At 42.5% G+C, this 27,463-nt stretch overlaps 1 protein-coding gene across 1 annotated transcript; it reads left to right on the top strand.

The window, feature by feature from the left end:
- Positions 1-1,899: 1,899 nt before the first annotated feature.
- LOC110532592 (melanopsin-A-like) lies at positions 1,900-27,272 on the top strand. The gene is made up of 10 exons (XM_036983431.2): positions 1,900-2,045; positions 3,075-3,208; positions 3,428-3,631; positions 5,142-5,313; positions 5,450-5,614; positions 5,791-5,898; positions 12,465-12,660; positions 12,755-12,916; positions 25,151-25,219; positions 26,941-27,272. The coding sequence occupies exons 1-10, from the start codon at positions 1,906-1,908 to the stop codon at positions 27,148-27,150; spliced, it is 1,560 nt and encodes a 519-aa protein (XP_036839326.2). The 5' UTR covers positions 1,900-1,905; the 3' UTR covers positions 27,151-27,272.
- Positions 27,273-27,463: the final 191 nt, after the last annotated feature.

The following is a 27,463-nucleotide window of genomic DNA, read 5'->3' as shown; positions in this document are numbered from 1 at the left end:
ACCCAAGGGGCTTGAATTTCCAAGCTCTACTCTTAGACATGGTCTTAGACTCTTCCCCACCTGCCCTGAATGACGGATCGTCGCTGTGCTGTGGGGATGTTTTTCAGCGGCAGGGACTGGGAGCCTAGTCAGGATCGAGGTAAAGATGAACGGAGCAAAGTACAGAGAGATCCATGATAAAACCTGCTCCAGAGTGCTCAGCATCTCAGACTGGGGCAAAGGTTCACCTTCCAACAGGACAATGAATGTCCTTGAGTGGCCCAGCCAGAGCCCAGACTTGAACCCAATCGAACATCTCTGGAGAGACCTGACAATAGCTGTGCAGTGACGCTCCCCATCTAACCTGACAGAGCTTGAGACGATCTGTAGAGAAGAATGGGAGAAACTCCCCAAATACAGGTGTGCCAAGCTCATAGCGTCATACCCAAGATGACTCGAAGCTGTAACTGCTGCCAAAGGGGCTTCAACAAAGGATTAAGTAAAGCGTCTGAATACTTATGTAAATATGATATTTCAGTTTTTATTCGTAAGAAATTACACTATTTTTAAAACTGTTTTTCCTTTGTCATTATGGGGTATTGTGTGTAGATTGATGATGGATTTGTTTTTTTTAAATCAATTTTTGAATAACGCTCTAACCTAACTACATTTGGAAAAAGTCAAGGGGTCTGAATACTTCCCGAAGGCACTGTACGCTACAATATGCCCTATTGTTATGTGTATTAGCATATTTTTGTCATTTATGTTTCCAATGTGATGGTGTTTAACCCTTTTATGACTTTCATTTATCTGCATGTCCAGCACTTGTTTTCTTCCCCCATGTTCTTTTCAGGACAACCATTTCTACAAGTTAAACACCCAAACTATGTGACATAAACAGTTGCATTCATGAGTTTTATTGACAAATGTCGATTAAAAAAACAAGGTCAGCGAAAGTAAAAACATTATATGAACGCTGTAAGTACAGACATTGTACTTAGTCAGTGACAACAGTGTGGAGTTTGGCGTCAAACTCAAAACTTGATATCGAGTCCCCGAGCTGACAAGGTAAAAATCTGTCGTTCTGCCCCTGAACAAGGCAGTTCGGTAGGCCGTCATTGTTAATAAGAATTTTGTTCTTAATTGACTTGCCTAGCTAAATAAAGGTTAAATAAAAAAAATATAAAAAATATCGTCCATGTGGCTTGTGAGTAGACTCATGCAAATCTCAAATGAGGATTCTGGTCTCAGTCCAGTCATGTGTTGAACGTGTACAGCTTCCCCCAGTTTTTTGGCCCCCTGGGATCACATTTCCTGGGTACATCCTATCCTAATGACTATCAAATAGGCTCATGCAAGTGTGCAGGCCAGCATTTTACAATTGCTCTATCCTGCATAAGGATTCCGGGGGCAGGTTTCAAGAACAAAATTAAGAAACTAAATCCTTGTTTTAAAAGAATACAAACCAGAGGGGAAACAAGTTTACTGGTTAGTTTATTTTTGAAAAGCCAACATGAATCAAGGGATTTAAGAATTAGAATGAGACAGGATGCATTGTTTGATCCTTCACAAAGTACTTGATTTAAAACCCAATTATTTGTGAACTGTCAAAGTCAGTTTGAAGAGAGATTTGTAACATATTGCACAAATTGGATTCATATCACATGAATTGCAAAATTCACATATCATACAAATTGCTAAATTCATAACATATCACAGGAAATGGATGACTAAAAGAAGGACCGTTTTGGCTCGTGAGCACCACTTTCAAAACTACTGGCTGAAATTATGCAAAAAGTTTGAGAGTGCACATTAACAAGTGGACAAGTGGATACGGTTAATTAATCACAATTTAGTAATGCCAACTGTGGCTGTTGCACAGGTTCCTGTTTAAATGCAGTTATTTTGGTTTACCTGTAGGTGGCCATGGTGCACGAGGCCCCTCGTCACCCCTTCCCCACTGTGGATGTACCTGACCACGCCCATTATACTATAGGGGCCGTCATCCTGGCTATCGGCATCACCGGCATGGTGGGCAACTTCCTGGTTATCTATGCCTTCAGCAGGTAAGGGACAGTTGCTCCCTATGGTAGTGTAACTCTCTCTCTCTCCACTTTAGAAGAGCAGATAATCTAGGCTCTGTCGTAACCGGCCGCGACCGGGAGGTCCGTGGGGCGACGCACAATTGGCCTAGCGTCGTCCGGTTTAGGGAGGGTTTGGCCGGTAGGGATATCCTTGTCTCATCGCGCACCAGCGACTCCTGTGGCGGGCCGGGCGCAGTGCGCGCTAACCAAGGTTGCCCTGTGTTAAGAAGCAGTGCGGCTTGGTTGGGTTGTGTATCGGAGGACGCATGACTTTCAACCTTCGTCTCTCCCGAGCCCGTACGGGAGTTGTAGCAATGAGACAAGACAGTAGCTACTAAAACAATTGGATACCACGAAATAGTGGAGAAAAGGGGGTAAAATTCTAAAATAATATATAAATATATATATATTTTTTTTAAAGAAGAGCAGATAATCTTATCAGTTAAAATGTGATTGGAGTTTCTTGCAGCAAGAAAATGTACAGTTAATGCTGAGGTTTATCTCGTCTCAATATCCCTCCATCTGTCATATGTGGCATTGTGGTCTCAGTTGTTCATCAGTGTGTCTCAGTTGATCAGCATCGTGAGTCGAGAGATCAGGGTATTCATCCTCCCTCCTGAGCCCAAACATGATGTACTGTAACTAGCGTCCATGCCATGCTTCACTTTCAATGCTTTGTGAGGTGTCATTTCTCTCCCACTATGATGACTCATTCTGAATATAGACAGGCATACACACACAATCATATGCAGATATAAGTGGTACGTGTTGGACAAATTGATGGCACAAGCTCTAAAAAGTTAGCTAAAAAGTTGTCAACAATAATACATCCTTCACCATAAAAAGAGGGGAACTGCTGTACGCAATTACAGAACAATAACCATTTGATTACACTGAGCTACCATTTGGGGGAATGTTACAGAATTATGGTGGTGTTTAAGTATGTGTATCAAATTGAATCAGAATACATCATCTTGTGTTTCCCTGTGCTGTATGTGTTGTGTTCGACAGGAGCAGGTCACTGAGGACTCCAGCCAACATGTTCATCATTAACCTGGCCATCACTGACTTCATGATGTGCATCACACAGGCACCCATCTTCTTCACCACCTCCATTCACAGGAGATGGATCTTCGGGGAGAAAGGTACTCAACACCCATCTCCGAACACGTCTGAGGCCAATATTTTCCACAATATTTTCCACAAAAACTATAATTGACTTCAAACCAAAAAACATAGAAAATAGCATAGAATTGTGTGGACAAATTCAGTCTTTGAATTGCGTCCGTTTCCTATAATTGACTGGAAGGAGGTGGAATGAAGGAATTGACTCAGACTGAGCTCTCCGTCTCTGTGTCTTCTAGGCTGTGAGCTCTATGCATTCTGCGGGGCTCTATTTGGGATCTGCTCTATGATCACTCTGACGGTGATAGCAGTGGACCGCTACTTTGTGATCACGCGTCCGTTGGCCTCCATTGGGGTGCTCTCCAAGAAACGAGCCCTGCTCGTCCTCATGGCTGCCTGGGCCTACTCACTGGGGTGGAGCCTGCCCCCTTTCTTCGGCTGGAGTAAGTCCACACAAACATGATCATCACGCTCGCACGCATCCGCACATACACACAAATTGGGATGAGATCCAGTATGCCAGGGCTGTACACGCTGTATGGGAGAGTTGTGGTTGTGTCAGTGTATGCATGTCTTAGAAAGAGCTAAAAAAGACAGCAAGATAGAAAGACAGCGAGAACGAGTGCTCCCCTGGCTCTGTGTTCTCTCTTTGAACTCCAGTTAGCAGTAGCTTAGTTTAGGAATGAGGATTTAGGCATTGGATCAGGTGTTCTGAGCTGCCTGAGATTTTTCAGTGATAAGGAATTAAATGAAACTAGTGGGCGAACTGGCTGGAATGGGCCCCTCATAAGCCTCACATGGGCCTGGCCTTACAGTATGCTGTCCTCGGAATTACTCGCACCCCATCATTGTGTGTATCTCTGGCAAATAACAAATGTATCCAGCCCGATTCTGTCCAGCACGTTAATGGGTGATATGCTGGAAAGGACCTTGGGGTGACACTAACTCAGACAATGTGGAGGGGGTTTGGGGAGAGGGATAGGAGATCATGGACTGGCTACCTCCTGCAGCAGTCTGGGGCTGGGCTCTTCATGCAGGCGTGCCAACCCAGACATGGTTCCGCAACACAAATGTCCTATCTGACAACACGAAGGGCGTCTGTCTCCTTAAACCCATCTGACGTCCCCATCTTTGCCCCGTCTCCACAGATTACCACATCCTTTCATCCCCTCTGGGGAAAAAACATTAATAACATGAAAGCAAAACAAAACTGTGCCGTTTTACAATTTGAGGCTTTGATCGTCCAGAGCATTTAGTTAATCAGGAGTGCTCCAAACGTTGGTTTTCTTGTGTCTTCCTATTGATGCGAATGTCCTTTGCTTTCCCTGATTGTTTTACCATAGCAGAGCTTCAATGGATGATGCATGATGAACAACTTGTAGATAGATGCCTTTGAAGTGGTGTTGAAGAAAGAACATTGTCTCTCTCCTTATATGTTACCCTTTTCCCCCTCTCTGTTCCCTTTCTCTATCACCTTCTCTCTCCTTTCTCTATCCCCTTCTCTCTCCTTTCTCTATCCCATTGTCTCTCCTTCCCCTTTCCTCTTCCCTCTCCCTTACCCCTACCCCTCTCCCTCCCTCCTTTCTCTATCCCCTCGTCTCTCCTTCCCCTTTCCTCTTCCCTCACCCCCTACCCCTCTCCCTCCCTCCTTTCTCTATCACCTTCTCTCTCCTTTCTCTATCCCCTTCTCTCTCCTTTCTCTATCCCCTTCTCTCTCCTTTCTCTATCACCTTCTCTCTCCTTTCTCTATCCCCTTGTCTCTCCTTCCCCTTTCCATCTCCCTTACCCCCTACCCCTCTCCCTTACCCCTCTCCCTCCCTCCTTTCTCTATCCCCTCGTCTCTCCTTCCCCTCCCCTCTCCCCCTACCCCTCTCCCTCCCTCCTTTCCGCCTTTCTCTATCCCCTTGTCTCTCCTTCCCTTTTCCCCTCCCCTCTCCCTTACCCCTCTCCAAGGTGCCTATGTTCCTGAGGGTCTGTTGACCTCCTGTACATGGGACTATGTGACCTTTACCCCGTCCGTGCGTGCCTACACCATGCTGCTCTTCACCTTTGTCTTCTTCATCCCCCTGATCATCATCATGTACTGCTACTTCTTCATCTTCAGAGCCATACGCACAACTAACAAGTGAGTGGGTTTGACACCAGAGAGCTGGTCTAGAGATGTCACTGGAAGAGTCAAATTAAGTTACTGCATTGGATTCTCTAAGCATTTCTAATTTCTCGCATGAAAAACAAAATCAGTGTGTGTGTGTGTGTCATAGGGCTGTAACCAAGATCAACGGCACTGGGAGCACCAGAGACTCCATTAAGAGTTTCCATCGGCTGAAGAATGAGTGGAAGATGGCTAAGATCGCTCTTATTGTCATCCTCCTCTATGTCATCTCTTGGTCCCCCTACTCTGCTGTTGCCCTGACCGCATTTTCAGGGTGAGTGGTTTTGATATACTATACTAGCCTATATAGACACAATACACACCCACTTCTAAAAGCATTGACGCAGCCACAACATTCATACCTTGACCATTCAGGTACAATTTATATTGTATAATTCTACCTTCAAGCCTAACAGCCTTCTCTCTCTGCCCTCTTCATGTCCTCTGTAGGTATACAGATTTTCTGACCCCCTACATGAACTCAGTACCTGCTGTGATCGCCAAGGCTTCAGCCATTCACAACCCCATCATCTATGCCATCACCCACCCCAAGTACAGGTATTGTAGTCTTGCTGCCACCCCAAGTACAGGTACTGTGGTCTTGCTGCCACCCCAAGTACAGGTACTGTGGTCTTGCTGCCACCCCAAGTACAGGTACTGTAGTCTTGCTGCCAACCCAAGTACAGGTACTGTAGTCTTGCTGCCACCCCAAGTACAGGTACTGCAGTCTTGCTGCCACCCCAAGTACAGGTACTGCGGTCTTGCTGTCACCCCAAGTACAGGTACTGTAGTCTTGCTGTCACCCCAAGTACAGGTACTGCAGTCTTGCTGTCACCCCAAGTACAGGTACTGCGGTCTTGCTGTCACCCCAAGTACAGGTACTGTAGTCTTGCTGTCACCCCAAGTACAGGTACTGCAGTCTTGCTGCCACCCCAAGTACAGGTACTGCAGTCTTGCTGTCACCCCAAGTACAGGTACTGCGGTCTTGCTGTCACCCCAAGTACAGGTACTGTAGTCTTGCTGTCACCCCAAGTACAGGTACTGTAGTCTTGCTGTCACTCCAAGTACAGGTACTGTAGTCTTGCTGCCACTCCAAGTACAGGTACTGTAGTCTTGCTGCCACTCCAAGTACAGGTACTGTAGTCTTGCTGCCACTCCAAGTACAGGTACTGTAGTCTTGCTGCCACCCCAAGTACAGGTACTGTAGTCTTGCTGTCACCCCAAGTACAGGTACTGTAGTCTTGCTGTCACCCCAAGTACAGGTACTGTAGTCTTGCTGTCACCCCAAGTACAGGTACTGTAGTCTTGCTGTCACCCCAAGTACAGGTACTGTAGTCTTGCTGTCACCCCAAGTACAGGTACTGTAGTCTTGCTGTCACCCCAAGTACAGGTACTGTAGTCTTGCTGTCACCCCAAGTACAGGTACTGTAGTCTTGCTGTCACCCCAAGTACAGGTACTGTAGTCTTGCTGTCACCCCAAGTACAGGTACTGTAGTCTTGCTGTCACCCCAAGTACAGGTACTGTAGTCTTGCTGTCACCCCAAGTACAGGTACTGTAGTCTTGCTGTCACTCCAAGTACAGGTACTGTAGTCTTGCTGTCACTCCAAGTACAGGTACTGTAGTCTTGCTGTCACTCCAAGTACAGGTACTGTAGTCTTGCTGTCACTCCAAGTACAGGTACTGTAGTCTTGCTGTCACTCCAAGTACAGGTACTGTAGTCTTGCTGTCACCCCAAGTACAGGTACTGTAGTCTTGCTGTCACCCCAAGTACAGGTACTGTAGTCTTGCTGTCACCCCAAGTACAGGTACTGTAGTCTTGCTGTCACCCCAAGTACAGGTACTGTAGTCTTGCTGCCACTCCAAGTACAGGTACTGTAGTCTTGCTGCCACTCAAAGTACAGGTACTGTAGTCTTGCTGCCACAGTAGTTCTTAGTTCCAAACAAGTCTTACATCAGGAGATCACACCCAGTTAGCACTGTTGTTTGGTTAGTGGTGATTCTGTTGTGTACGTGTTGGAGTTTGGAGTTGCACACTGGATTGCAACAAATAATCATAATTCTGCCCAGTAGGCATACTGTACAGTAGGTTACTTTGTACTTGGCTAGATTCTACAGTTGAAACAATAACAAAGCGTTCACCCGCCTTCCCAGTGGACACAGACGTCATTTAAACATCACGTTTTGATTTACATTTGTTTGAGTTGTCAACTCATGTGAAATCAATGTGAAAAACTGTCACCATGTCATTGGATTAACTGTAGGTTAAAAGATGGTTGGAAGAAAATGGTCACTTCCCTTAATTTAATGACTTTTTGCAAATCCAATCAGTTTTCCACGTTGATTCAGCGGCATCACATATGTTTTGGTTGAAATGACGTGGATACAACGTTGATTCAGCGGCATCACATATGTTTTGGTTGAAATGACGTGGATACAACGTTGATTCAACGGCATCACATATGTTTTGGTTGAAATGACGTGGATACAACGTTGATTCAACCAGATTTTGCTTTGATAAAAAGCTGTGCGATGGGCCTGGAGAAATATAACTCAAATTCACAGACAGAGCTATGGATGCAAGGACTGAACATCCATGATATCAAAATTATAGTTGTAATCATGTTTGAGGCTAAACAGGTTTTGTTTACATTTTGGGTATATAACATACATTTATTAGTCCAAAAAGGGATGTAGCAACCAAGGATTCTAGCTTTAACTTTTAATTGAGAATATCAGGAATCAAGGTAAGACACAAATGCAGACTGTTTGAAGTAACAATGTTGATTGTAACCACAGGGGCAGGCAAACGACAGGTCAAGGCAGGCAGGGGTCGATAAGCCAGAGCAGAGGCCAAGGTACAGGACGGCAGGCAAGCTCAGGGTCAGGTCAGGCAGAGGTCGGTTATCCAGAGGTGGAGCAAAGGTACAGGACGGCAGGGAGGCTCAGGGTCAGAGACAGGCAGTGGTCAGGCGGGCGGGTGCAGGGTCAGGATAGGCAAAGGTCAAAAACCAGGATGAGAAATAGAGAGGCTAGGGTAAAACACGAGCTGAGACAAAAAGCTGGTAGGCTTGAATTAACAAGACGGACTGGCAACAGACAGACAGAAAACACAGGTATAAATACACAGGGGATAAGTGGGGAAGATGGGTGACACATGGAGGGGGGTGGAGACCAGCACAAGGACAGGTGAAACAGATCAGGGGCGTGACAGAGAAGGTTTTTGAAAAAGCCTTTCCATCTACCTGAAGACTTACCTGAAGGTTATCATTAGCATCGCTAACGGCTACACAAAACGGTAGAAATATGCGCACTGCCCACATACAGACTTCAGAAAGTGGCAAGGGAATATGAATCACTGATGCATTCTGGTCATGTCTTTTGACCCAACATGGTCCCACTTTGGTAATTGATGTGCAGCTTTTTAAAGCTTTCATAAAGCCTGCATAAACACTGCAACAATGTGTTACAAATCATCTAGAACCGTATGTCATACGGGTTCATAAATATGGCCTAACTATGTGGCAACCACCAATGTCAAATGTGACATAACCCACTATATCAAATATGACATAAACCTGTGCTTTATAAAGGGTGGCATAAGCACCACTTAAAAAAAGCCTTATAAATCATGTTAAATGGAGGCTTCACAAAGCATTTATAACACTCATTGCAATGCCGGGGTAGTGGGTTTGATTCCCGGGACCACGCCATATGTAAACATTTATTCACCAATCGCTGTAGGTCACTTTGGATAAAAGCGTCTGCTAAATTGTATATATTACATTACTCTAAAACATTTCTAGGGTGGCCGAAATTCTTTCCCTCTTAGGTGCGTTGTCAATATTGGACCTAACCTCAACTTTCCCCAAAATGTTGTGCTGCAGGATGACTCACACTCTAAAGTGCAGTCATGCACAGCAAAAAAAAAACCTTAGTGAGACCTTTTAAAATCCATTCACACTTTTTGATTACTTCAGTTTTTTTCCCCAAATTCCATTTTCTCAGTTTTGTTTTCCAGGTTTCGATTTCCCCCATTTTTTCAGATTTTCCCCAATTATTTTCAAACTTTTTTAGTAGAAAAACAACAACATTTGACTTTCTGTGTTCACAACAATGCTTGAACCACATCGGGGATTACTTTTGAGGTCTGTGAAAAATCTACGAAACTTACAATACCAGTCAAAAGTTTGGACGCACCTACTCATTCAAACGTTTTTCTTATTTTTCTTATTTTCTACATTGTAGAATAATAGTGAAGACATCAACACTATGAAATAACAAATATGTAATCATGTTGTACCAAAAAAATATATTTTAGATTCTTCCAAGTAGCCACCCTTTGCCTTGATGACAGCTTTGCACACTCTTGGCATTCTCTCGACCAGCTTCATGAGGAATGCTTTTCCAACAGTCTTGGAGTTCCCACATATGCTGCTTTTCCTTCACTCTGCAGTCCAACTCATCCCAAACCATCTCAATTAGGTTGAGGTCGGGTGATTGTGGAGGCCAGGTCATCTGATGGAGCACTCCATCACTCTCCTTCTTGGTCAAATAGCCCTTTACATAGCCTGGAGGTGTGTTTTGGGTCATTGTCCTGTTGAAAAACAAATGATAGTCCCACTAAGCGCAAACCAGATGGGATGGCGTATCCCTGCAGAGTGCTGTGGTAGCCATGCTGGTTAAGTGTGCCTTGAATTCTAAATAAATCACTGACACAGTGACCCCAGCAAAGTACCCCCACACCATCATACCTCCTCCTCCATGCTTCACGGTGTGAACCACATATGCAGAGATCTTCTGTTTATCTACTCTGTGTCTCTCAAAGACAAGGTGGTTGGAACCACAAATCTAACATTTGGATTCATCAGACCAAAGGACATATTTGCACTGGTCTAATGTCCATTGCCTGTGTTTCTTGGCCCAAGCAAGTCTCTTCTTCTTAGTGGTGTCCTTTAGTAGTGGTTTATTTGCAGCAATTCGACCATGAAGGCCTGATTCATGCAGTCTCCTCTGAACAGTTGATGTTGAGATGTGTCTGTTACCTGAACTCTGTGAAGAATGTATTTGGGCTGCAATCTGAGGTGCAGTTAATGCTAATGAACTTATCCTCTGCAGTAGAGGTAACTCTGGGTCTTTCTTTCGTCATAGCACTTCGTGTTTTTGCAACTGCACTTGAAGAAACTTTCAAAGTTCTTGAAATGTTCCGGATTGACTGACCTTCATCTCTTAAAGTAATGATGGACTGTCGTTTTGACAGTCCTCACCATAATATGGACTTATGATCTTCTGTATACCAATCCTACCTTATCACAACAAAACTGATTGACTCAAACGCATTAAGAAGATAAATACATTCCACAAATTCACTTTTAACAAGGCACACCTGTTAATTGAAATGCCTTATGAAACTGGTTGAGAGAATGAAGGTAAAGCAGCCAACAAGTGCTCAGCATGTGTGGGAACTCCTTCAAGACTGTTGGAAAAGGATTCCAGGTGAAGCTGACTGAGAGAATGCAAAGAGTGTGAAAAGCCTTCATCAAGGCAACGGGTGGCCACTATACTTTGAAGAATCTCAAATATATTTTGATTTGTTCAACACTTTTCTGCCAGCTCAGGGTCAAGCTACACTATTCACATTCCATTCGTCCCCCAGGCCATTGCACACACAGCACATAGAAAGAAGCCTGGGATATCAACTATTCAAAGTTGGCCTACAGTAGGTGGGAGTGACCATAGAATTCTAAAGGAGTGACCTTACTGAGTAAAGTTATTGTCATCGTCACTAGTTAACACAGTAACAAAGTCCTAATTATGGCAAAAATGTGACTTGTTAAAGATAACCCTAACTAATGAAGGCCAAGTTTGATGCGTTGGTCCACCAGGCCTTCAGCACATTTGGGGGGGAGTGTCTTGGAACGAGATTAGGTGTAATGTGACTACCATGACTTCACTTTGGAGCGCATTCCAATCCTTCGACCCAACATGTCACCCTTTATAAAGCACGTTTAGATCATATTTGACATAGTGGGTGTCGTGGTCATTCTTACACAGGGACACTCGAAATCAATCTTAAATTAATCATCCTTTATTTGTCAGCACGCTGGAAAGGTTCCAACCAACTCAATGCACCAATATATACATGTCAATCAGGAACTCTGCCAAGGCAGACACAGCAGTTGTCTTATATACAACTATACACAGACAATTTATATTTGCATGATTTACCATAATTAATTATGAATTACCGACCAATACTGGTTCAGACCAATACCTCACGAGGCTTCTACTCTCTAACCTGAGACCTTGAAACTGAGATATCTTTCGTTCTCAAAACAAGGTCCAGGTGTACTGCCAAATTGCAGCTACTGATAGTGAGGATTCGCTCAGTCAGCCACTTGCATGAACACACAGAAATTGGTTTATAGAACAGCACATGAATAGAACACAGAAATTAGTTACCAGAAAAGCACAAAATGGGTTATGTCACATTTGGCATTGGTGTTTATGTCACACAGTTATGCCACATTTATGAACCCTTTTTAAAGCATGACATACGGTTATAGATACTTTAACACATTTATGTAGTGCTTATGAAGGCATTATGAAGGCTTTATGAGGCCTTTATAAGCTGAACGTAATTTAAATCAGAACCATAAACTTAATACATTTTAGAATAAATTCAAACCATTAAGTTGATTTTCAAAATCTGAGACACATTTGGTAGAAGATCCGAAAGTAACAAATTATAATACTGGACCGTTTTTCATGTTCTAGTATTTAAAAACTACCATTGTTTTCATACACCGTGCAACTCTAGATCAGACTAAACTTTCCTCTCTACAATCACTCATTAACCTGGATGTTAATACAACTGGACATTATTTTATTCTCACCACACAGGAAGGATGCCAAGGGTTAATAAACTGTATAGGGCACCTAGACTGTTTCCTCTGACATGATACATCAGGCCAAGTCCCTGCCATGTTCTGTCCCATCAGACTGCCTATGGTGTCGCCTTGTACTGTATGGTACTTTGCCTTTCTGTCTTATGCTAGAGGAAATATATCAGTTAGCCTCTGGACCTACATCTCCTAAATCTGCAACCTGCACTCTTGGTCTTCAGGATGGCCATAGCCAAGTACATCCCATGCCTGGGGTTTTTGCTGTGTGTACGTAGACGCGACCTGCAATCCACCAACAGCAGTTTCATGTCCACCCGACGATCCACTGTCACCAGCCAGACATCCGACATCGGCGACCGCTTACACCGCACCAGCACTGTCAAGTCCCGCCTCTCTTCCGCCTCCGACAGCGAATCGGTATGAATAAATAAAATGAAATCATGAGATGGGTGGGTGGGTGTGTGTGTGTGTGTGTGTGTCTGACGTTTATGTAATGGTTCCATCCCCCCAGGCCTGGACAGATACTGAGGCTGACCTCTCCAGTATGGGCTCCTGGCCGGCTAGCCGCCAGGTGTCCTGTGATATCAGTAAGGACACCACCGAGCTCCCACACTTCAAGCCCTCCAGCTCCAAGTCCAAGATGAAGATCCACGACTCTGGTATCTTTGAGAAGGTAACTAACACATCAAGGCAAGGTCAGGTCAAGCCTGCTCCCTGTCCTCTTTCACATGTGTGACAATGTAGCGAATGTGTGGAGGATATTTTGGGCTCTAGAGGCAGAACAGTGTGAATGCGTTGTCTAACACAGTAAAGGTCAGTAAGTAAGCCAATTTAGGGTTTAAAAAAAAATCCCACTTGCACTTATGTGCTCATCTCCCAACATCAATACACATTAATGCCAACAATGATACCTAACATTCAGTGCCTCTACCTGAGAAGCACCTAATCAAACAGTAACACACTTGCTGTACTGTAATGCAACAAGATTCGTAGGAGAATTAGGCAAGAACTAAGTACACATTTCCATCAGAAAGGATTCTTCTGTGTAGTCCACCACGAATCTATTAAACCAACTATTGGCCTGGAAAGCACCCCTGGATTTGTGTCAGCCAATCGCATGGCTCCTAAATTAATCTGGCACCTTGTTACAGACAGGATGGTAAGATGAATCCACAGCAGAGGGGTCACTCCAGGGAGGAAGCTTTAGGAGGGCTTTGCTGTACCATAGACGTCTAATCCAATTTTGACATTTTTGAAACGTGTTCATCTTTACGGTGTCTTTCAGTGTTACTATTTCAAATGTGATGTCACCTGCTAAAGCAGTGTTTTATTAACTGTGGTATAGGGTGCCCCCATGAGAACACAAGCTAGCTCTATGGAGCACAGTACTTGTAGAGGCAATCTGTATCGGAGGATAAGAATCTATTTTTTAAATGTATGAGCAATCGTATAGGGGTCAGCAGACATATTTCTGTAAAGCAGATATATAGAGATAGCTGATGTGTCTCATTACAAGTAAAATTGTCTTTTAAATGTGTCTTTACAACATATTGTGATACAATTATAATCTTTATTGAGAGGTTAGATTTCACAGTTAATTAAATGTCCCCCTTTGCACTCTAAAAAGAAAAGGTTCCTGGAGTATCCTTTAGGGGTTCTTTAAATTAAAACTGTGGGGGAACCCCTATTAGCTCTTCAAAGAACCCTTGAAAAAAGGTTATTTGAAGAACCTTGTGGTGGAACCCCTATTAGCTCTTCAAAGAACCCTTGAAAAAAGGTTATTTGAAGAACCTTGTGGGGGAACCCCTATTAGCCCTTTAAAGAACCCTCGAAAAAAGGTTATTTTAAGAACCTTGTGTTGGAACCCCTATTAGTTCTTCAAAGAACCCTTGAAAAAAGGTTGTGTGGGGGAACCCCTATAAGTTCTTCGGAAAACTTTTCTCAAAGGTTATAATGGTTCCTCTAAGAACTTTTTGGGGTTAATTTGTTTTACTCCCTGTCCACTCTCCCCCATTATACAAACATATTTTAATAATAATGACCATATTGATTTAAATAATTAATTGTTAATTTAGTGGCACCACAAATGTGAATGAACAATTTACCAAACAAAACACAAAAACAAACATTGCAACATGTCTGCAGACATGTCAGAACATAATAAATAATACATTTACTTTGTATAGTGCTTTTCACTCTCATGGTGAAAATATAAAATACAATAAAAACAACATACTTTAAAAATGAATTAAGGTAAACTAACAATATTGTAGACTTGATGCTAAATACAGATTGGATTTTTTTTGCTTTAGTGTGTGTGTGTGCGTGTGTGTGCGTGTGTGTGTGTGTGTGTGTGTGTGTGTGCGCACATGTGTGTGAGCACATGTGTGTGTGTGTGTGTGTGTGTGTGTGTGTCCAACAACCACTTGCCCAACAACCACTTATTTATGTTAGGAAGTTTGCCATCTTTATGACCGGCCCTGGTAACTTTACCCCAACTTCCCTTATACCCAGAACACCGCAACTTAAGAACATCACAAATGTTCAGCTGTAGTTTTATATAAGCATGCACACTTATGTTTATGAAGAAACAGATTATTTGTGGAGAGATATACCTTGTCACGGACATAAAGGCCACTCGGGTCCTCATTGAAGCGTTAGGGCAAGAGCAGGATCGCTGCTAGGGTCTCGAGTCCTGGGGAAAAGTAAAGCAATGATCTTACTACATTTGCAAAAAAAATAAATGTGTGTTACAATTCTATTACAAAATCCATATTTTGTATGTACTATGTACTGTATAGGCTACATTAGAGAAAGGGAAGGAATAAGAGCAAATACCTGTGTGCCTCTTCTGTATTGTCCTTCAGGGCCTGTCGGAATAGCAGGTCCTCACCCATGCCTCGCCTCTCTACCTCTGCTATTATTTTGCCACTAGCCTTGCAAAGTCCTTGAATTATCTTTTTGTCTATATCCATTCCATGGACTTGATTCATTTCTGAGAAGATCTGAAAAGATCATTTGCACATATTTTTTATTTCTGGAGGTTTAACGTGATTCACATAGATTTGAAAAAGTGTGTAACCGAACTAAAATAAAGTGAGAGTTTGTTTCATATTCATGATCCAGTGAGAATATTTTGACAATAAAATGACTGTTACTTACTTGGGTCAAAAGTGGTGTAGCAGACAGGCCCCCCAAGTAGCTCTACATCATGCTCGCCATTCGTCACCTATGACACAAATACACATATGCACAGGTAAAGCACTTGATTTTTAAATTAGGTTCCCACTTCATTGGATAGTCGCATATACTGCATGGTCCATATGTACTCAAAACGATTAGCTGCAACTTTGTTGACAAGCAAACACTTGCTGGAACTAAGGTTAGGTTTAGGGGTTAACCATAAATCCTGGCTGCCTTTGATGCTGGGCCTGCATTCCCATCAGAACTCCTATTCTGTGTGAACTTAACTCTGATGACTGCAACCTCTTATTTGCAGACAAGAGATTACAAAAAAAAAAGGCAAACTTTTTTTTTTCAATCATCCCATGCCACGATTCCTTCGTAAAGGAGAATTGAGGTTGAGTAATTAGTAATGACCAAGTGTACAAAAATGTCCTGTACAGTCCCTTAGAAATGGGTACTTGGCCACCAATGATGTCACTATATAGTCTGCTTGTAGGGTACCTTTGAAAAGGGTAGATCGATGTGGTGTTCCATTACAGCATAACACATCCTATGACTACACACAAATCAAATCAAATCGGATTGGTCACATACACATATTTAGCAGATGTCATTGCGGGTGTAGTGAAATGTTTGTGTTTCTAGCTCCAACAGTGCAGTAATATCTAAACACACACAAACTCACATGATGTACCAAATGTATAAACTTATCACGTTCACATATACCTGGTATCAACTAAAATCTGGATGATTTGTCTCCTCCACTTGGACCAATCAGTGGGAAAGTTGGAACTCTTCACTCTGTTGGTTGAGTTTACACTGCAGGGCTGTGGGGAACTCAGGAAGGGTGCATATTGTGGGCCACAGTTTTGTGTTGGTTGGTGGATGCTGGTTATTGGTTGGTTGTTGGCTTGTAGCAAATTGTGGTGGGTTGGTCTTTTTGGAGTGGTACTGTGATTCCTAAGCAGGTGTTCTTTGACTGCTCCCAGCATTGTCTCATCTGGTGTCTTTTGGCATGTGTCTTTGCAATGTTTTTGTAGTCACAGATGACATGTGCAATTCTCTTGAAGTGCTGATGTTTGGCTTCAAAGCACATACACGACAGATGGATAAGTGGTCCTTATGCCATCAGCAGTCGGTAGTAATGGTTCGGAAAGTGCATCTTGGGTGTTTGCTTGTTTGGGAAAAGCATGAAATTGAAAAAGCATTAAATTCCATTATTTTCTCTTCCAGGTATGGTGCCCAAGACCTTTTGATAGTAGGTGCCATTATTATGTCCCCAAGTTATCTCAGTAACAGGCACACTTCCCATGCATCACAGCTGGCTATTTGCCACCCAATCATTAGCATTTCTCAGATGCACTCCCAACCAGATGTCCATTATTCCTCAGGGCGCGCTCAGATAGTGGTGTTTGTCTGGATGACCTGGCGTAGTTGCCATTCGGGAAGTCATCAATCTTGTCATTTAGCGGAGCCACGGTGATTTGTTTCGTCTTCACAAGCTCGTGTAACACCATCCAGGCATGATGCCCTCAAGGATCTCATGCATCACATCGAGGGGAATAAATACATAAAGGGTAAAGATATGTCATCTCAGAGACGTAGCACGGACTTCTAACACCATAGACTCTGGCATTTTCTGGGTTTTCTTGGACTGCCTGCAGGTGGTAGCTGTAATTTGTTGAGTCGCGCATGGTGAGCTCTCGTCCTTGGTTGCTGTGCAAAAGCCGCAGGGCCAGACGGATTACCGGGAGGTGTATTCCGAGCATGCGCTGACCAACTGGCAAGTGTCTTCACTGACATTTTCAGTGAAGACCCACTCCAATTTGCATACCGCCCCAACAGATCCACAGATGATGCAATCTCCATTGCACTCCACACTGCCCATTCCCACCTGGACAAAATAAACACCTATGTGAGAATGCTATTCATTAACTACAGCTCAGCGTTCAACACCATAGAGCCCTCAAATCACTAAGCTAAGGACCCTGGGACTAAACACCTCCCTCTGCAACTGGATCCTGAACTTCCTGACGGGCCGCCCCCAGGTGGTAAAGGTAGGTAACAACGAGTGACGCAGCGGTCTAAGGCACTGCATCTCAGTGCAAGAGGTGTCACTACAGTCCCTGGTTCGAATCCAGGCTATATCACATCCGGATGTGATTGGAAGTCCCATAGAGCGGCGCACAATTGGCCCAGCGTCATCCAGGTTAGGGGAGGGTTTGGCCGATGTAGGCCGTCATTGTAAATAAGAATTTGTTCTTAACTGACTTTCCTAGTTTAACAAACATTATGATCCTCCACTATACTGCTCTGCACAGTCACACAATGCTTCTCTCTGATCTTCATCATAAACATGCAGAGGTTTCTCATAAGGCCTCTAACTAGGTCTTCAGTTTTGAAGTCCATGGACTCAACAACATTAGTTGCAGGCGCCCACGCGAGATCAAAGTCATCATCATTCACATTTTCCTTAATGTAGTTAGGCACAGGGATTACAGAACCATTAGGCCTACTTGTCAGCAAATGATTGTGTTTTTTTGTATATACAGTGCCTTGCGAAAGTATTCGGCCCCCTTGAACTTTTCGACCTTTTGCCACATTTCAGGCTTCAAACATAAAGATATAAAACTGTATTTTTTTGTGAAGAATCAACAACAAGTGGGACACAATCATGAAGTGGAACGACATTTATTGGATATTTCAAACTTTTTTAACAAATCAAAAACTGAAAAATTGGGCGTGCAAAATTATTCAGCCCCTTTACTTTCAGTGCAGCAAACTCTCTCCAGAAGTTCAGTGAGGATCTCTGAATGATCCAATGTTGACCTAAATGACTAATGATGATAAATACAATCCACCTGTGTGTAATCAAGTCTCCGTATAAATGCACCTGCACTGTGATAGTCTCAGAGGTCCGTTAAAAGCGCAGAGAGCATCATGAAGAACAAGGAACACACCAGGCAGGTCCGAGATACTGTTGTGAAGAAGTTTAAAGCCGGATTTGGATACAAAAATATTTCCCAAGCTTTAAACATCCCAAGGAGCACTGTGCAAGCGATAAAATTGAAATGGAAGGAGTATCAGACCACTGCAAATCTACCAAGATCTGGCCGTCCCTCTAAACTTTCAGCTCATACAAGGAGAAGACTGAAAAAGCAACACAGCAACACAGCTTATCACTCTGAACAGACCATCCCCACTGTCAAACATGGTGGTGGCAGCATCATGGTTTGGGCCTGCTTTTCTTCAGCAGGGACAGGGAAGATGGTTAAAATTGATGGGAAGATGGATGGAGCCAAATACAGGACCATTCTGGAAGAAAACCTGATGGAGTCTGCAAAAGACCTGAGACTGGGACGGAGATTTGTCTTCCAACAAGACAATGATCCAAAACATAAAGCAAAATCTACAATGGAATGGTTCAAAAATAAACATATCCAGGTGTTAGAATGGCCAAGTCAAAGTCCAGACCTGAATCCAATCGAGAATCTGTGGAAAGAACTGAAAACTGCTGTTCACAAATGCTCTCCATCCAACCTCACTGAGCTCGAGCTGTTTTGCAAGGAGGAATGGGAAAAAATGTCAGTCTCTCGATGTGCAAAACTGATAGAGACATACCCCAAGCGACTTACAGCTGTAATCGCAGCAAAAGGTGGCGCTACAAAGTATTAACTCAAGGGGGCTGAATAATTTTGCACGCCCAATTTTTCAGTTTTTGATTTGTTAAAAAAGTTTGAAATATCCAATAAATGTCGTTCCACTTCATGATTGTGTCCCACTTGTTGTTGATTCTTCACAAAAAAATACAGTTTTATATCTTTATGTTTGAAGCCTGAAATGTGGCAAAAGGTCGCAAAGTTCAAGGGGGCCGAATACTTTCGCAAGGCACTGTATGTGTTCTATGTGAAGCAAAGCATTTGCATGAAAACATGTAACCTCCAAGTCCACATGTTAACAGGAACCCTTGATACAGACCAATGTGGCGAATCCGTTTTATGATTCCTCAAAAAATGCTTGTTGCAATATTGGGCAGTTAGCAGGCATTTTGACTGGTTTTGACTGATAGGTAGCTTAGCATTTAAAGCATTCCAATTGTCCAGCCGAAAAGGTGAAAAAAATCTGTCATTTGGTCCTTGACCATAGCAGTTATAACACCCCCACAACAAGAGCTACATGGTAGTTGGGTTAAAAGCAGAAGTGAAGTTTTGGTTGGACCTAGCATGCAATTGATTTTTTTATTTAAATGTAAAACCTTGGAAAGGAGAGATGTAGTCCTCCAACTGATTTTGCTGAAGCCACTGGCAGACATCCCCCACTGACCATCCAGATACTTCAGAATTTCTGAAAATAAACAACAAAATCAGGTTTCATGCCGGAGTCCAGTTAGGCTATTCCTGTCCCGGAATACCCATGAAATTACCCAAAACCAACTAAAAGACACTTTGTTGTCCATTTGAATGCCATTGTTATGCTAATAGATGTCAGTTTGTATTGACTGCTATGTAGGTTAAATTCACACTTCAAATGCAGCTGTCCTACAACATATCCTTACCTTCTTCTTGATCCCAATTGCATTGTGTCCATGTTCTGTATTATATATTTTGCAGTAACAGCAAAAAGTTACAGTGAAATCAAGGAAAAAGGCAGCAGCTGCCATCACTAACCTCAGTTACTGCTTTTTACCTTTGGACTTACCTTGGTATTATGTATTGTTCTTCGCTGATACAAGTATAAAATGATATGGCACTGACAGCCACATACAAATAATTATATTAACACAAGTTTTTTTATATAAAAAAAATCATAATGGAAACATCTTCCAATGGGTGTACCAAGCAAGAAGGCAGTAACTGCCGTCTAGGGTCAGGTCAGAGGTCAGGGTCAATATGAATAAAAAATAACCTCATAGAAAGACAACAGAAGCTCAGATCCAAAGATCTGCCTACAATTGATTTGGCTAGACAATAATAAAAAATAAAAAACATAATTTTTTAACATTTTGTTACGCTACAGCCTTATTAAAAAATTGATTAAATTGTTGTTATTCCTCATCAATCTACACACAATACTCCATAATGACAAAACAAAAACAGATTATTTTAAACTTTTGCAAATGTATTAACAATTAAATATCTCATTTACATAGCTATTCAGACCCTTTACTCAGTAATTTGTTGAACCACCTTTAGCAGCGTTTACAGCCTCAAGTCTTCTTGGGTATGACGCTACAAGCTTGGCACACCTCTCCTTGAGAAGTTTCTCCCATTCGTCTCTGCAGATTCTCTCAAGATCTGTTGGGTTGGATTGGGAGCATCGCTGCACAGTTATTTTCATGTCTCTCCAGAGATGTTCGATCAGGTTCATGTCCGTCTCTGGCTAGGCCACTCAAGGACGTTCAGAGACTTGTCCCGAAGCCACTCCTGCGTTGTCTTGGCTGTGTGCTTAGGGTCGTTGTCCTGTTGAAAGGTGAACCTTCGCCCCAGTCTGAGGTCCTGGGTGCTCTGGAGCAGTTTTTCATCAAGGATCTCTCTGTACTTTGCTCCGTTCATCTCTCCCTCGATCCTGACTAGTCTCCCGGTCCCTGCCGCTGAAAAACATTCCAACAGCATGATGCTGCCACAACAATGCTTTACTGTAGAAATGGTGCCAGGTTTCCTCCAGATGTGACTCTAGGCATTCAGGCCTAAGAGTTCAATATTGGTTTCATCAGACCAGAGAATATTGAGTCCTTTAGGTGCCTTTTGGCAAACTCCAAGCGAGCTGTCATGTGCCTTTTACTGAGGAGTGGCTTCCGTCTGGCCACTCTACCATGAAGGCCTGATTGGTGGAGGGCTGCAGAGATGGTTGTCCTTCTGGAAGGTTCTCCCAACTCCACAGAGGAACTCTGGAGCTCTGTCAGAGTGACCATCGTGTTCTTGGTCACCTCCCTGACAAGGTCCTTCTCCCCCGATTGCTCAGTTTGGCCGGGCGGCCAGCTCTAGGAAGAGTCTTGGTGGTTCCAAACTTCTTACATTTCAGAATGGAGGCCACTGTGTTTTTGGGGACCTTCAATGCTGCAGAAATGTTTTGGTACCTTTCCCCAGAACTGTGCCTTGACCCAATCCTGTCTCTGAGCTCTATGGACAATTCATTCAACCTCATGGCTTGGTTTTAGCTCTGACATGCACTGTCAACTGTGGGACCTTATATAGACAGGTGTGTGCCTTTCCAAATCATGTCCAATCAATTGAATTTACCACAGGTGGATTCCAATCCAGTTGTAGAAACATCTTAAGGATGATCAAGGGAACAGGATGCACATAAGCTAAATGTTGAGTCTCATAGCAAGGGTCTGAATACATATGTAAATAAGCTATCTGTTTTTTATTTTTAATACATTTTGAAGAATTTCTAAAAACCTGTTTTCGCATTGATGTTATGGGGTATTGTGTATAGATTGATGAAGAATTTTTTTAATGTATTTTTCATTATTTTTTATTTATTTATATTGATTTATCTATTCTTCAAGATGGCATAGCAGTCAGACGTCCTTTGTCCTCGTCTTGTCGTGTCCCGTATATATATTTACATCTTTCTTCGCATATCTTTTATGTATTTTCTTTTCCAAAAACTCAACTTCAAAACACTCTCCTTCAACCCACCTCACCAATTTTTAAAAAAAGTATTATTTACCACAAATCTGAAATCCAAAATAGAAGCTAGCCAGAAGCTAGCCAGAAGCTAGCCAGAAGCTAACCAGAAGCTAACCAGAAGCTAGCCAGAAGCTAGCCAGAAGCTAAGCAGAAGCTAGCCAGTTTACTGGCTAACGTTAATATTCAGCTAACCACGGTTGATGGTCATCAACTATCCTTTCCGAAAAACTATCTCCAGTTTTGTACAAAGTGATAAGAAACAATACTGTGCAGCCGTATTCACTGATCTGGTCAAGGCTTTCGACTCTGTCAATCACCACATTCTCATCGGCAGACTCAATAGCCTTGGTTTCTCAAATGATTGCCTCGTCTGGTTCACCAACTACTTCTCTGATAGAGTTCAGTGTGTCAAATCGGAGGGCCTGTTGTCCGGGCCTCTAGCAATCTCTATGGGGGTGCCTCAGGGTTCAATTCTTGGACCGACTCTCTTCTCTGTATACATCAATGATGTCGCTCTTGCTGCTGGTGAGACTCTGATCCACCTCTACACAGACGACACCATTCTGTATACTTCTGGCCCTTCTTTGGAAACTGTGTTAACAACCCTCCAGACGAACTTCAATGCCATACAACTCTCCTTCAGTGGCCTCCAATTGCTCTTAAATACAAGTAAAACTAAATACATGCTCTTCAACCGATCGCTGCCTGCACCTGCCCGCCCATCCAACATCACTACTCTGGACGATTCTGACTTAGAATAGGTGTCTGGTTAGACTGTTAGACTCTCCTTACAGACTCACATCAAACATCTCCAATCCAAAGTTAAATCTAGAATTGGCTTCCTATTTCGCAACAAAGCAACCTTCACTCATGCTGCCAAACATACCTTTGTAAAACTGACCATCCTACCGATCCTCGACGATGTCATTTACAAAATAGCCTCTAATACCCTACTCAATAAATTGGATGCAGTCTATCACAGTGCCATCCGTTTTGTCATCAAAGCCCCATATACTACCCACCACTGCGACCATGTACGCTCTCGTTGGCTTGCCCTCGCTTCATACTCGTCACCAAACCCACTGGCTCCAGGTCATCTACAAGACCCTGCTAGGTAAAGTCCCCCCTTATCTCAGCTCGCTGGTCACCATAGCAGCACCCACCTGTAGCACATGCTCCAGCAGGTATATCTCTCTGGTCACCCCCAAAACCAATTCTTCCTTTGGCCGCCTCTCCTTCCAGTTCTCTGCTGCCAATGACTGGAACGAACTAAAAAAATCTCTGAAACTGGAAACACTTATCTCCCTCACTAGCTTTAAGCACCAGCTGTCAGAGCAGCTCACAGATTACTGCACCTGTACATAGCCCATCTATAATTTAGCCCAAACAACTACCTCTCCCCCTACTGTATTTATTTATTTATTTTGTTCCTGTGCACCCCATTATTTCTATCTCTACTTTGCACATTCTTCCACTGCAGATCTACCATTCCAGTGTTTTACTTGCTATATTGTATTTTCTTCGCCACCATGGCCTTTTTTGCCTTTACCTCCCTTATCTCACCTCATTTGCTCACATCGTATATAGACTTATTTTTCTACTGTATTATTGACTGTATGTTTGTTTTATTCCATGTGTAACTCTGTTGTTGTATGTGTCAAACGGCTTTGCTTTATCAGGTCAGGTCGCAATTGTAAATGGGAACTTGTTCTCAACTTGCCTACCTGGTTAAATAAAGGTGAAATAAATAAAAATGTAATCCATTTTAGTATAAGGCTGTAACGTAAACAAAATGTGGAAAAAGTCAATGGGTCTGAATACTTTCTTAATGCACTGTAGAATTGCTTGAAAATCAGACAGCTGTCCATCAACGATTCCAAACCAAATTTACTGAGCATGATTAATTTTGACAAAACAATGGATACAGTCAGTATTTGTTGCCGTAAAAGTTGTGCCAAGTTTGTAGAATATTACTCAAAATGACTCACAGCTGTAATGGCTGCCAAAAATGCTTCCACCAAGTATTAACTCTGGGGTGTGAAGACATCTTCATTTTTTTATAATTTGGAAAATCGTCTATAATTAAAATTTTATCTGAAAATGTGGAGTAGGTTGTATAGGTCTGTAGGGAAAAAATCAGATTTAAATCTATTTATTTTATATTACTTTTTAAGCCAGGAAAATGTGAAGACTGTGCAAGGTGTGTGTAACCTCACTATGGACTGTAACACTGACTTTTCAAGCCTGATTGTTGATGTCAATATTCGCCCATTCAAGATCAAATATTTTATGAAGGCTTAAATAAAATGTTCTTCGGTTTGGTGTCCCTTCCACGGGACAGTTGAGCTAAAGTAGGCAAATGCGATTAGCATGAGGTTGTAAGTAAGAAGAACATTTCCCAGGACATAGACATATCTGATATTGGCAGAAAGCTTAAATTCTTGTTAATCTAAATGTACTGTCCAATTTAGTGTAGCTATTATAGTGAACGAATACCATGCTATTGTTTGAGGAGAGTGCACAATTTTTAACATAAAAAGTTATTAATAAACAAATTAGGCATATTTGGGCAGTCTTGATACAACATTTTGAACCGAAATGCAAAGTTTCATTGGATCAGTCTAAAACTTTGCACAGACGCTGCTGCCATCTTGTGGTCAAAATGTATATTGCAACTGGGCTGTAATAATACATTATGATCTTTCTCTTGCATTTCAAAGATCTTTTACCAGATCTATTGTGTTATATTCTCCTACATTCCTTTCACATTTCCACAAACTTCAAAGTGTTTCCTTTCAAATGGTACCAAGAATATGCATATCCTTGCTTCAGGGCCTGAGCTACAGGCAGTTAGATTTGAGTATGTAATTTCAGGTGAAAATTTAAGATCCTCAATTGTTGTGTCTCCTCTTAATATAAGGAGTGACCAATCCCTACAATTATTTGTACGTCTTTACTTACATGTGACCCAACAAATGTGTTTTGTGTGACTGGAATTTAATTGAGTTTCACATTGAAATGACTCAGTTGTCACTTATTATAATAGCAGGAACCAACCTCTACGTCATGTATTTTGTATCTTCCAGAGCTCTAATGCCATGGACAACATCTCCATGACAGGCGTGGGCCACAGTGACCACGGCTTCCCTCCAAGTGTAAGTACCCATAATTAGTGTCAGTTAATTCCTCGTGGCTGTATCGTCTAGTGTGGCTTGCCATTACCTACCTCCAATAAAAAAACAAAGCAGCACTGGTGCCCTATTTAATATTCTCTCTGAAATATAACACAACATGTTTCCCCCTGTTTTCTACCCTCTTGATCCCATCTACGTAATATGGATCCCAGTTTCCCATATAGAGAAGGCACTATAGCAGGGATCATCAACTAGATTCAGCCGCAGGCAGATTTTTTCTTGAGTGGATGGTCAGGGGCCCGGAACATAATTACAAATAATTTGTAGACTTCAAGAAGCCCAGATATAATATATGACTAAAACGTAACAATGTCAAACCTTGCTTACAGTTGTAAACAATCACATATATCTCTCGTTCATGCGTGGAAATACTTTGGAACAGATTTTCAAAATGAAAATCATTTGGAGCTGAGTTGCTGCTTTTAAAAGTACTTTATGTCCAACAATAAAAAAATAAAATAATAAATCACCCGCGGGCCAAATTCGGGGAACCGTTCTCTATAGTCTCTGCCTTAGCCAAATATGACTGATGTGAATGCGTTCCTGTGCAGTCTGACAAGGATTGGCCATGAGCAGACAGCAGGCATGCAGATGGCACAGAACAAGTGGCCTTGATAAATCACTGCAGTTTAATCTTAATAAATGTCGCAGCGGACTAACCAGGTTTATGAATGAGAGACACAATTAACTGTCCTGCGACATGCCTGGTGGCAGGCTAAGCCAACGGGGGAGAAATATTGCCACTTTCCCTTTCATTTGTAGTCAGTGCTGATAATGTCAGGGTAGGAACGGCAGTGGCTGATTATATTGACACTGATCTGTAAAGACAAAGGAAAATAAATCTAATGGTCTAGTTCAGGGATGGGCAACCCCCTTTTGTACGCCCGCAGATCAATTTCCAAAGACAAATAAATATATATTTTTGGGGGTTACTCAGTCTGGTCTCAACTTACTGTATAGTAAAATACACAAGATCTGGTTGTGTATCAGCAGTTTTTCTCTTGTTATGTCAGTCACTGACAGTCACTCAATTGGCCCATGACAGCTAAAATGTTTTAGATTGGTAAATTAGTCTAGCGCCCTGCCAGGGGTTGGAACCAAAATAATTTCCCAATCGTTTTGTTCTGAACAGAGCCATACATTTTTTTTTGTTCCACTGTTCTGACGAGCAAAATAAAGTTCTGGACCGGTTCAACTCCAAAAAAGATCTGGTTTATATCATTCCGTTTTTAAACCTCTGAAATCTATGGATTTACGAGAGTTGGCTTAGAGTTGGACCATAGCTTACGTTAGCTAGCTGGCTAACATGTCGGTGTGTGCAGAGCGGCACCACAATTAAAAACACATCTTACCTGATTGTAGTTAATAAATCCAAACCAAATTTTGCTTAGGGCCGCTGGTTCTGACGACATGTGGATATTGATGTGGGTATGCAGACCCACAAGCCACCGCAGACCCCCAATTTCTTTGTGGCCCCCACCGCCATTAAAGTTAACCATCCCAGGTCTAGATAGTCTTGTATCCTTCAAGGACTGTCTTTTAGTGAAAATAATGTCAAACCATAAATCCAATCTTTGTCTTAAATTGCAATGCTGCATAGCTAGACAATTGGGTGTGAAAGTCAATCATTTAGCATTTTATGTTCGCTGTTTCTCATCTCACCTTCTGTTTGACATCGATAGGCAGGTGATTCGCCAGAAGGCACCATAACTAGAGGAATGATTGGCCGGATTCCCAGCATCGTCATCACCTCTGAGACCAGCCCCTTCTTACCTGTCCTTAAGGCCAGTTCTCATGGATTCAGTAGTAGGCCAGCCAGTGGCAGTGTAGATGTAGGATCTGTAACCAAGGGGCCACGGGAGTGTCCAGCAGGGGTCAACACTTCCCTCTAACAGTGATGGCTCTACACCACTCATCTGATCACAACCACCCAGTTTTTATGTACAGCACTTGATTATTTATAGTAAATGCCAGGGTCTGTACTCAACATGCAACTTTTCTAAAAGTCAAGTTAACCCCCATGTGAATATGTTCTTTATTAAAACGTTTTTGTTTTGTTGCTTTGTTAATGTGCAAGGTGACAAAGTACAGAATTGCAGTTTGGTATCTACTGTAAGCAAATGGGATAGGTTGTGTTGTCTGCTAAACTTTCACCAGGTCATCTGAGTGAGCTACAATCATACAAGAAGCCCAGCCATTTCAAAT

Source organism: Oncorhynchus mykiss, chromosome 1 (genome assembly GCF_057628025.1).
Source record: "Oncorhynchus mykiss isolate SJ-2025 chromosome 1, ASM5762802v1, whole genome shotgun sequence".
Classification (NCBI taxonomy): Eukaryota; Metazoa; Chordata; class Actinopteri; order Salmoniformes; family Salmonidae; genus Oncorhynchus; species Oncorhynchus mykiss.
The sequence above is the reverse complement of the archived record's forward strand: the minus strand, read 5'-3'. Positions and strand labels throughout refer to the sequence as shown.

Bases quoted from the DNA above. Each gene is read 5' to 3' on its own strand.
- LOC110532592 (XM_036983431.2), top strand. From the start codon at position 1,906: ATGGTGCACGAGGCCCCTCGTCACCCCTTCCCCACTGTGGATGTACCT. The intron at 5,314-5,449 runs GTGAGTGGGTTT...TGTGTGTCATAG, and splicing joins GCCATACGCACAACTAACAA to GGCTGTAACCAAGATCAACG. The intron at 25,220-26,940 runs GTAAGTACCCAT...TGACATCGATAG, and splicing joins ACCACGGCTTCCCTCCAAGT to GCAGGTGATTCGCCAGAAGG.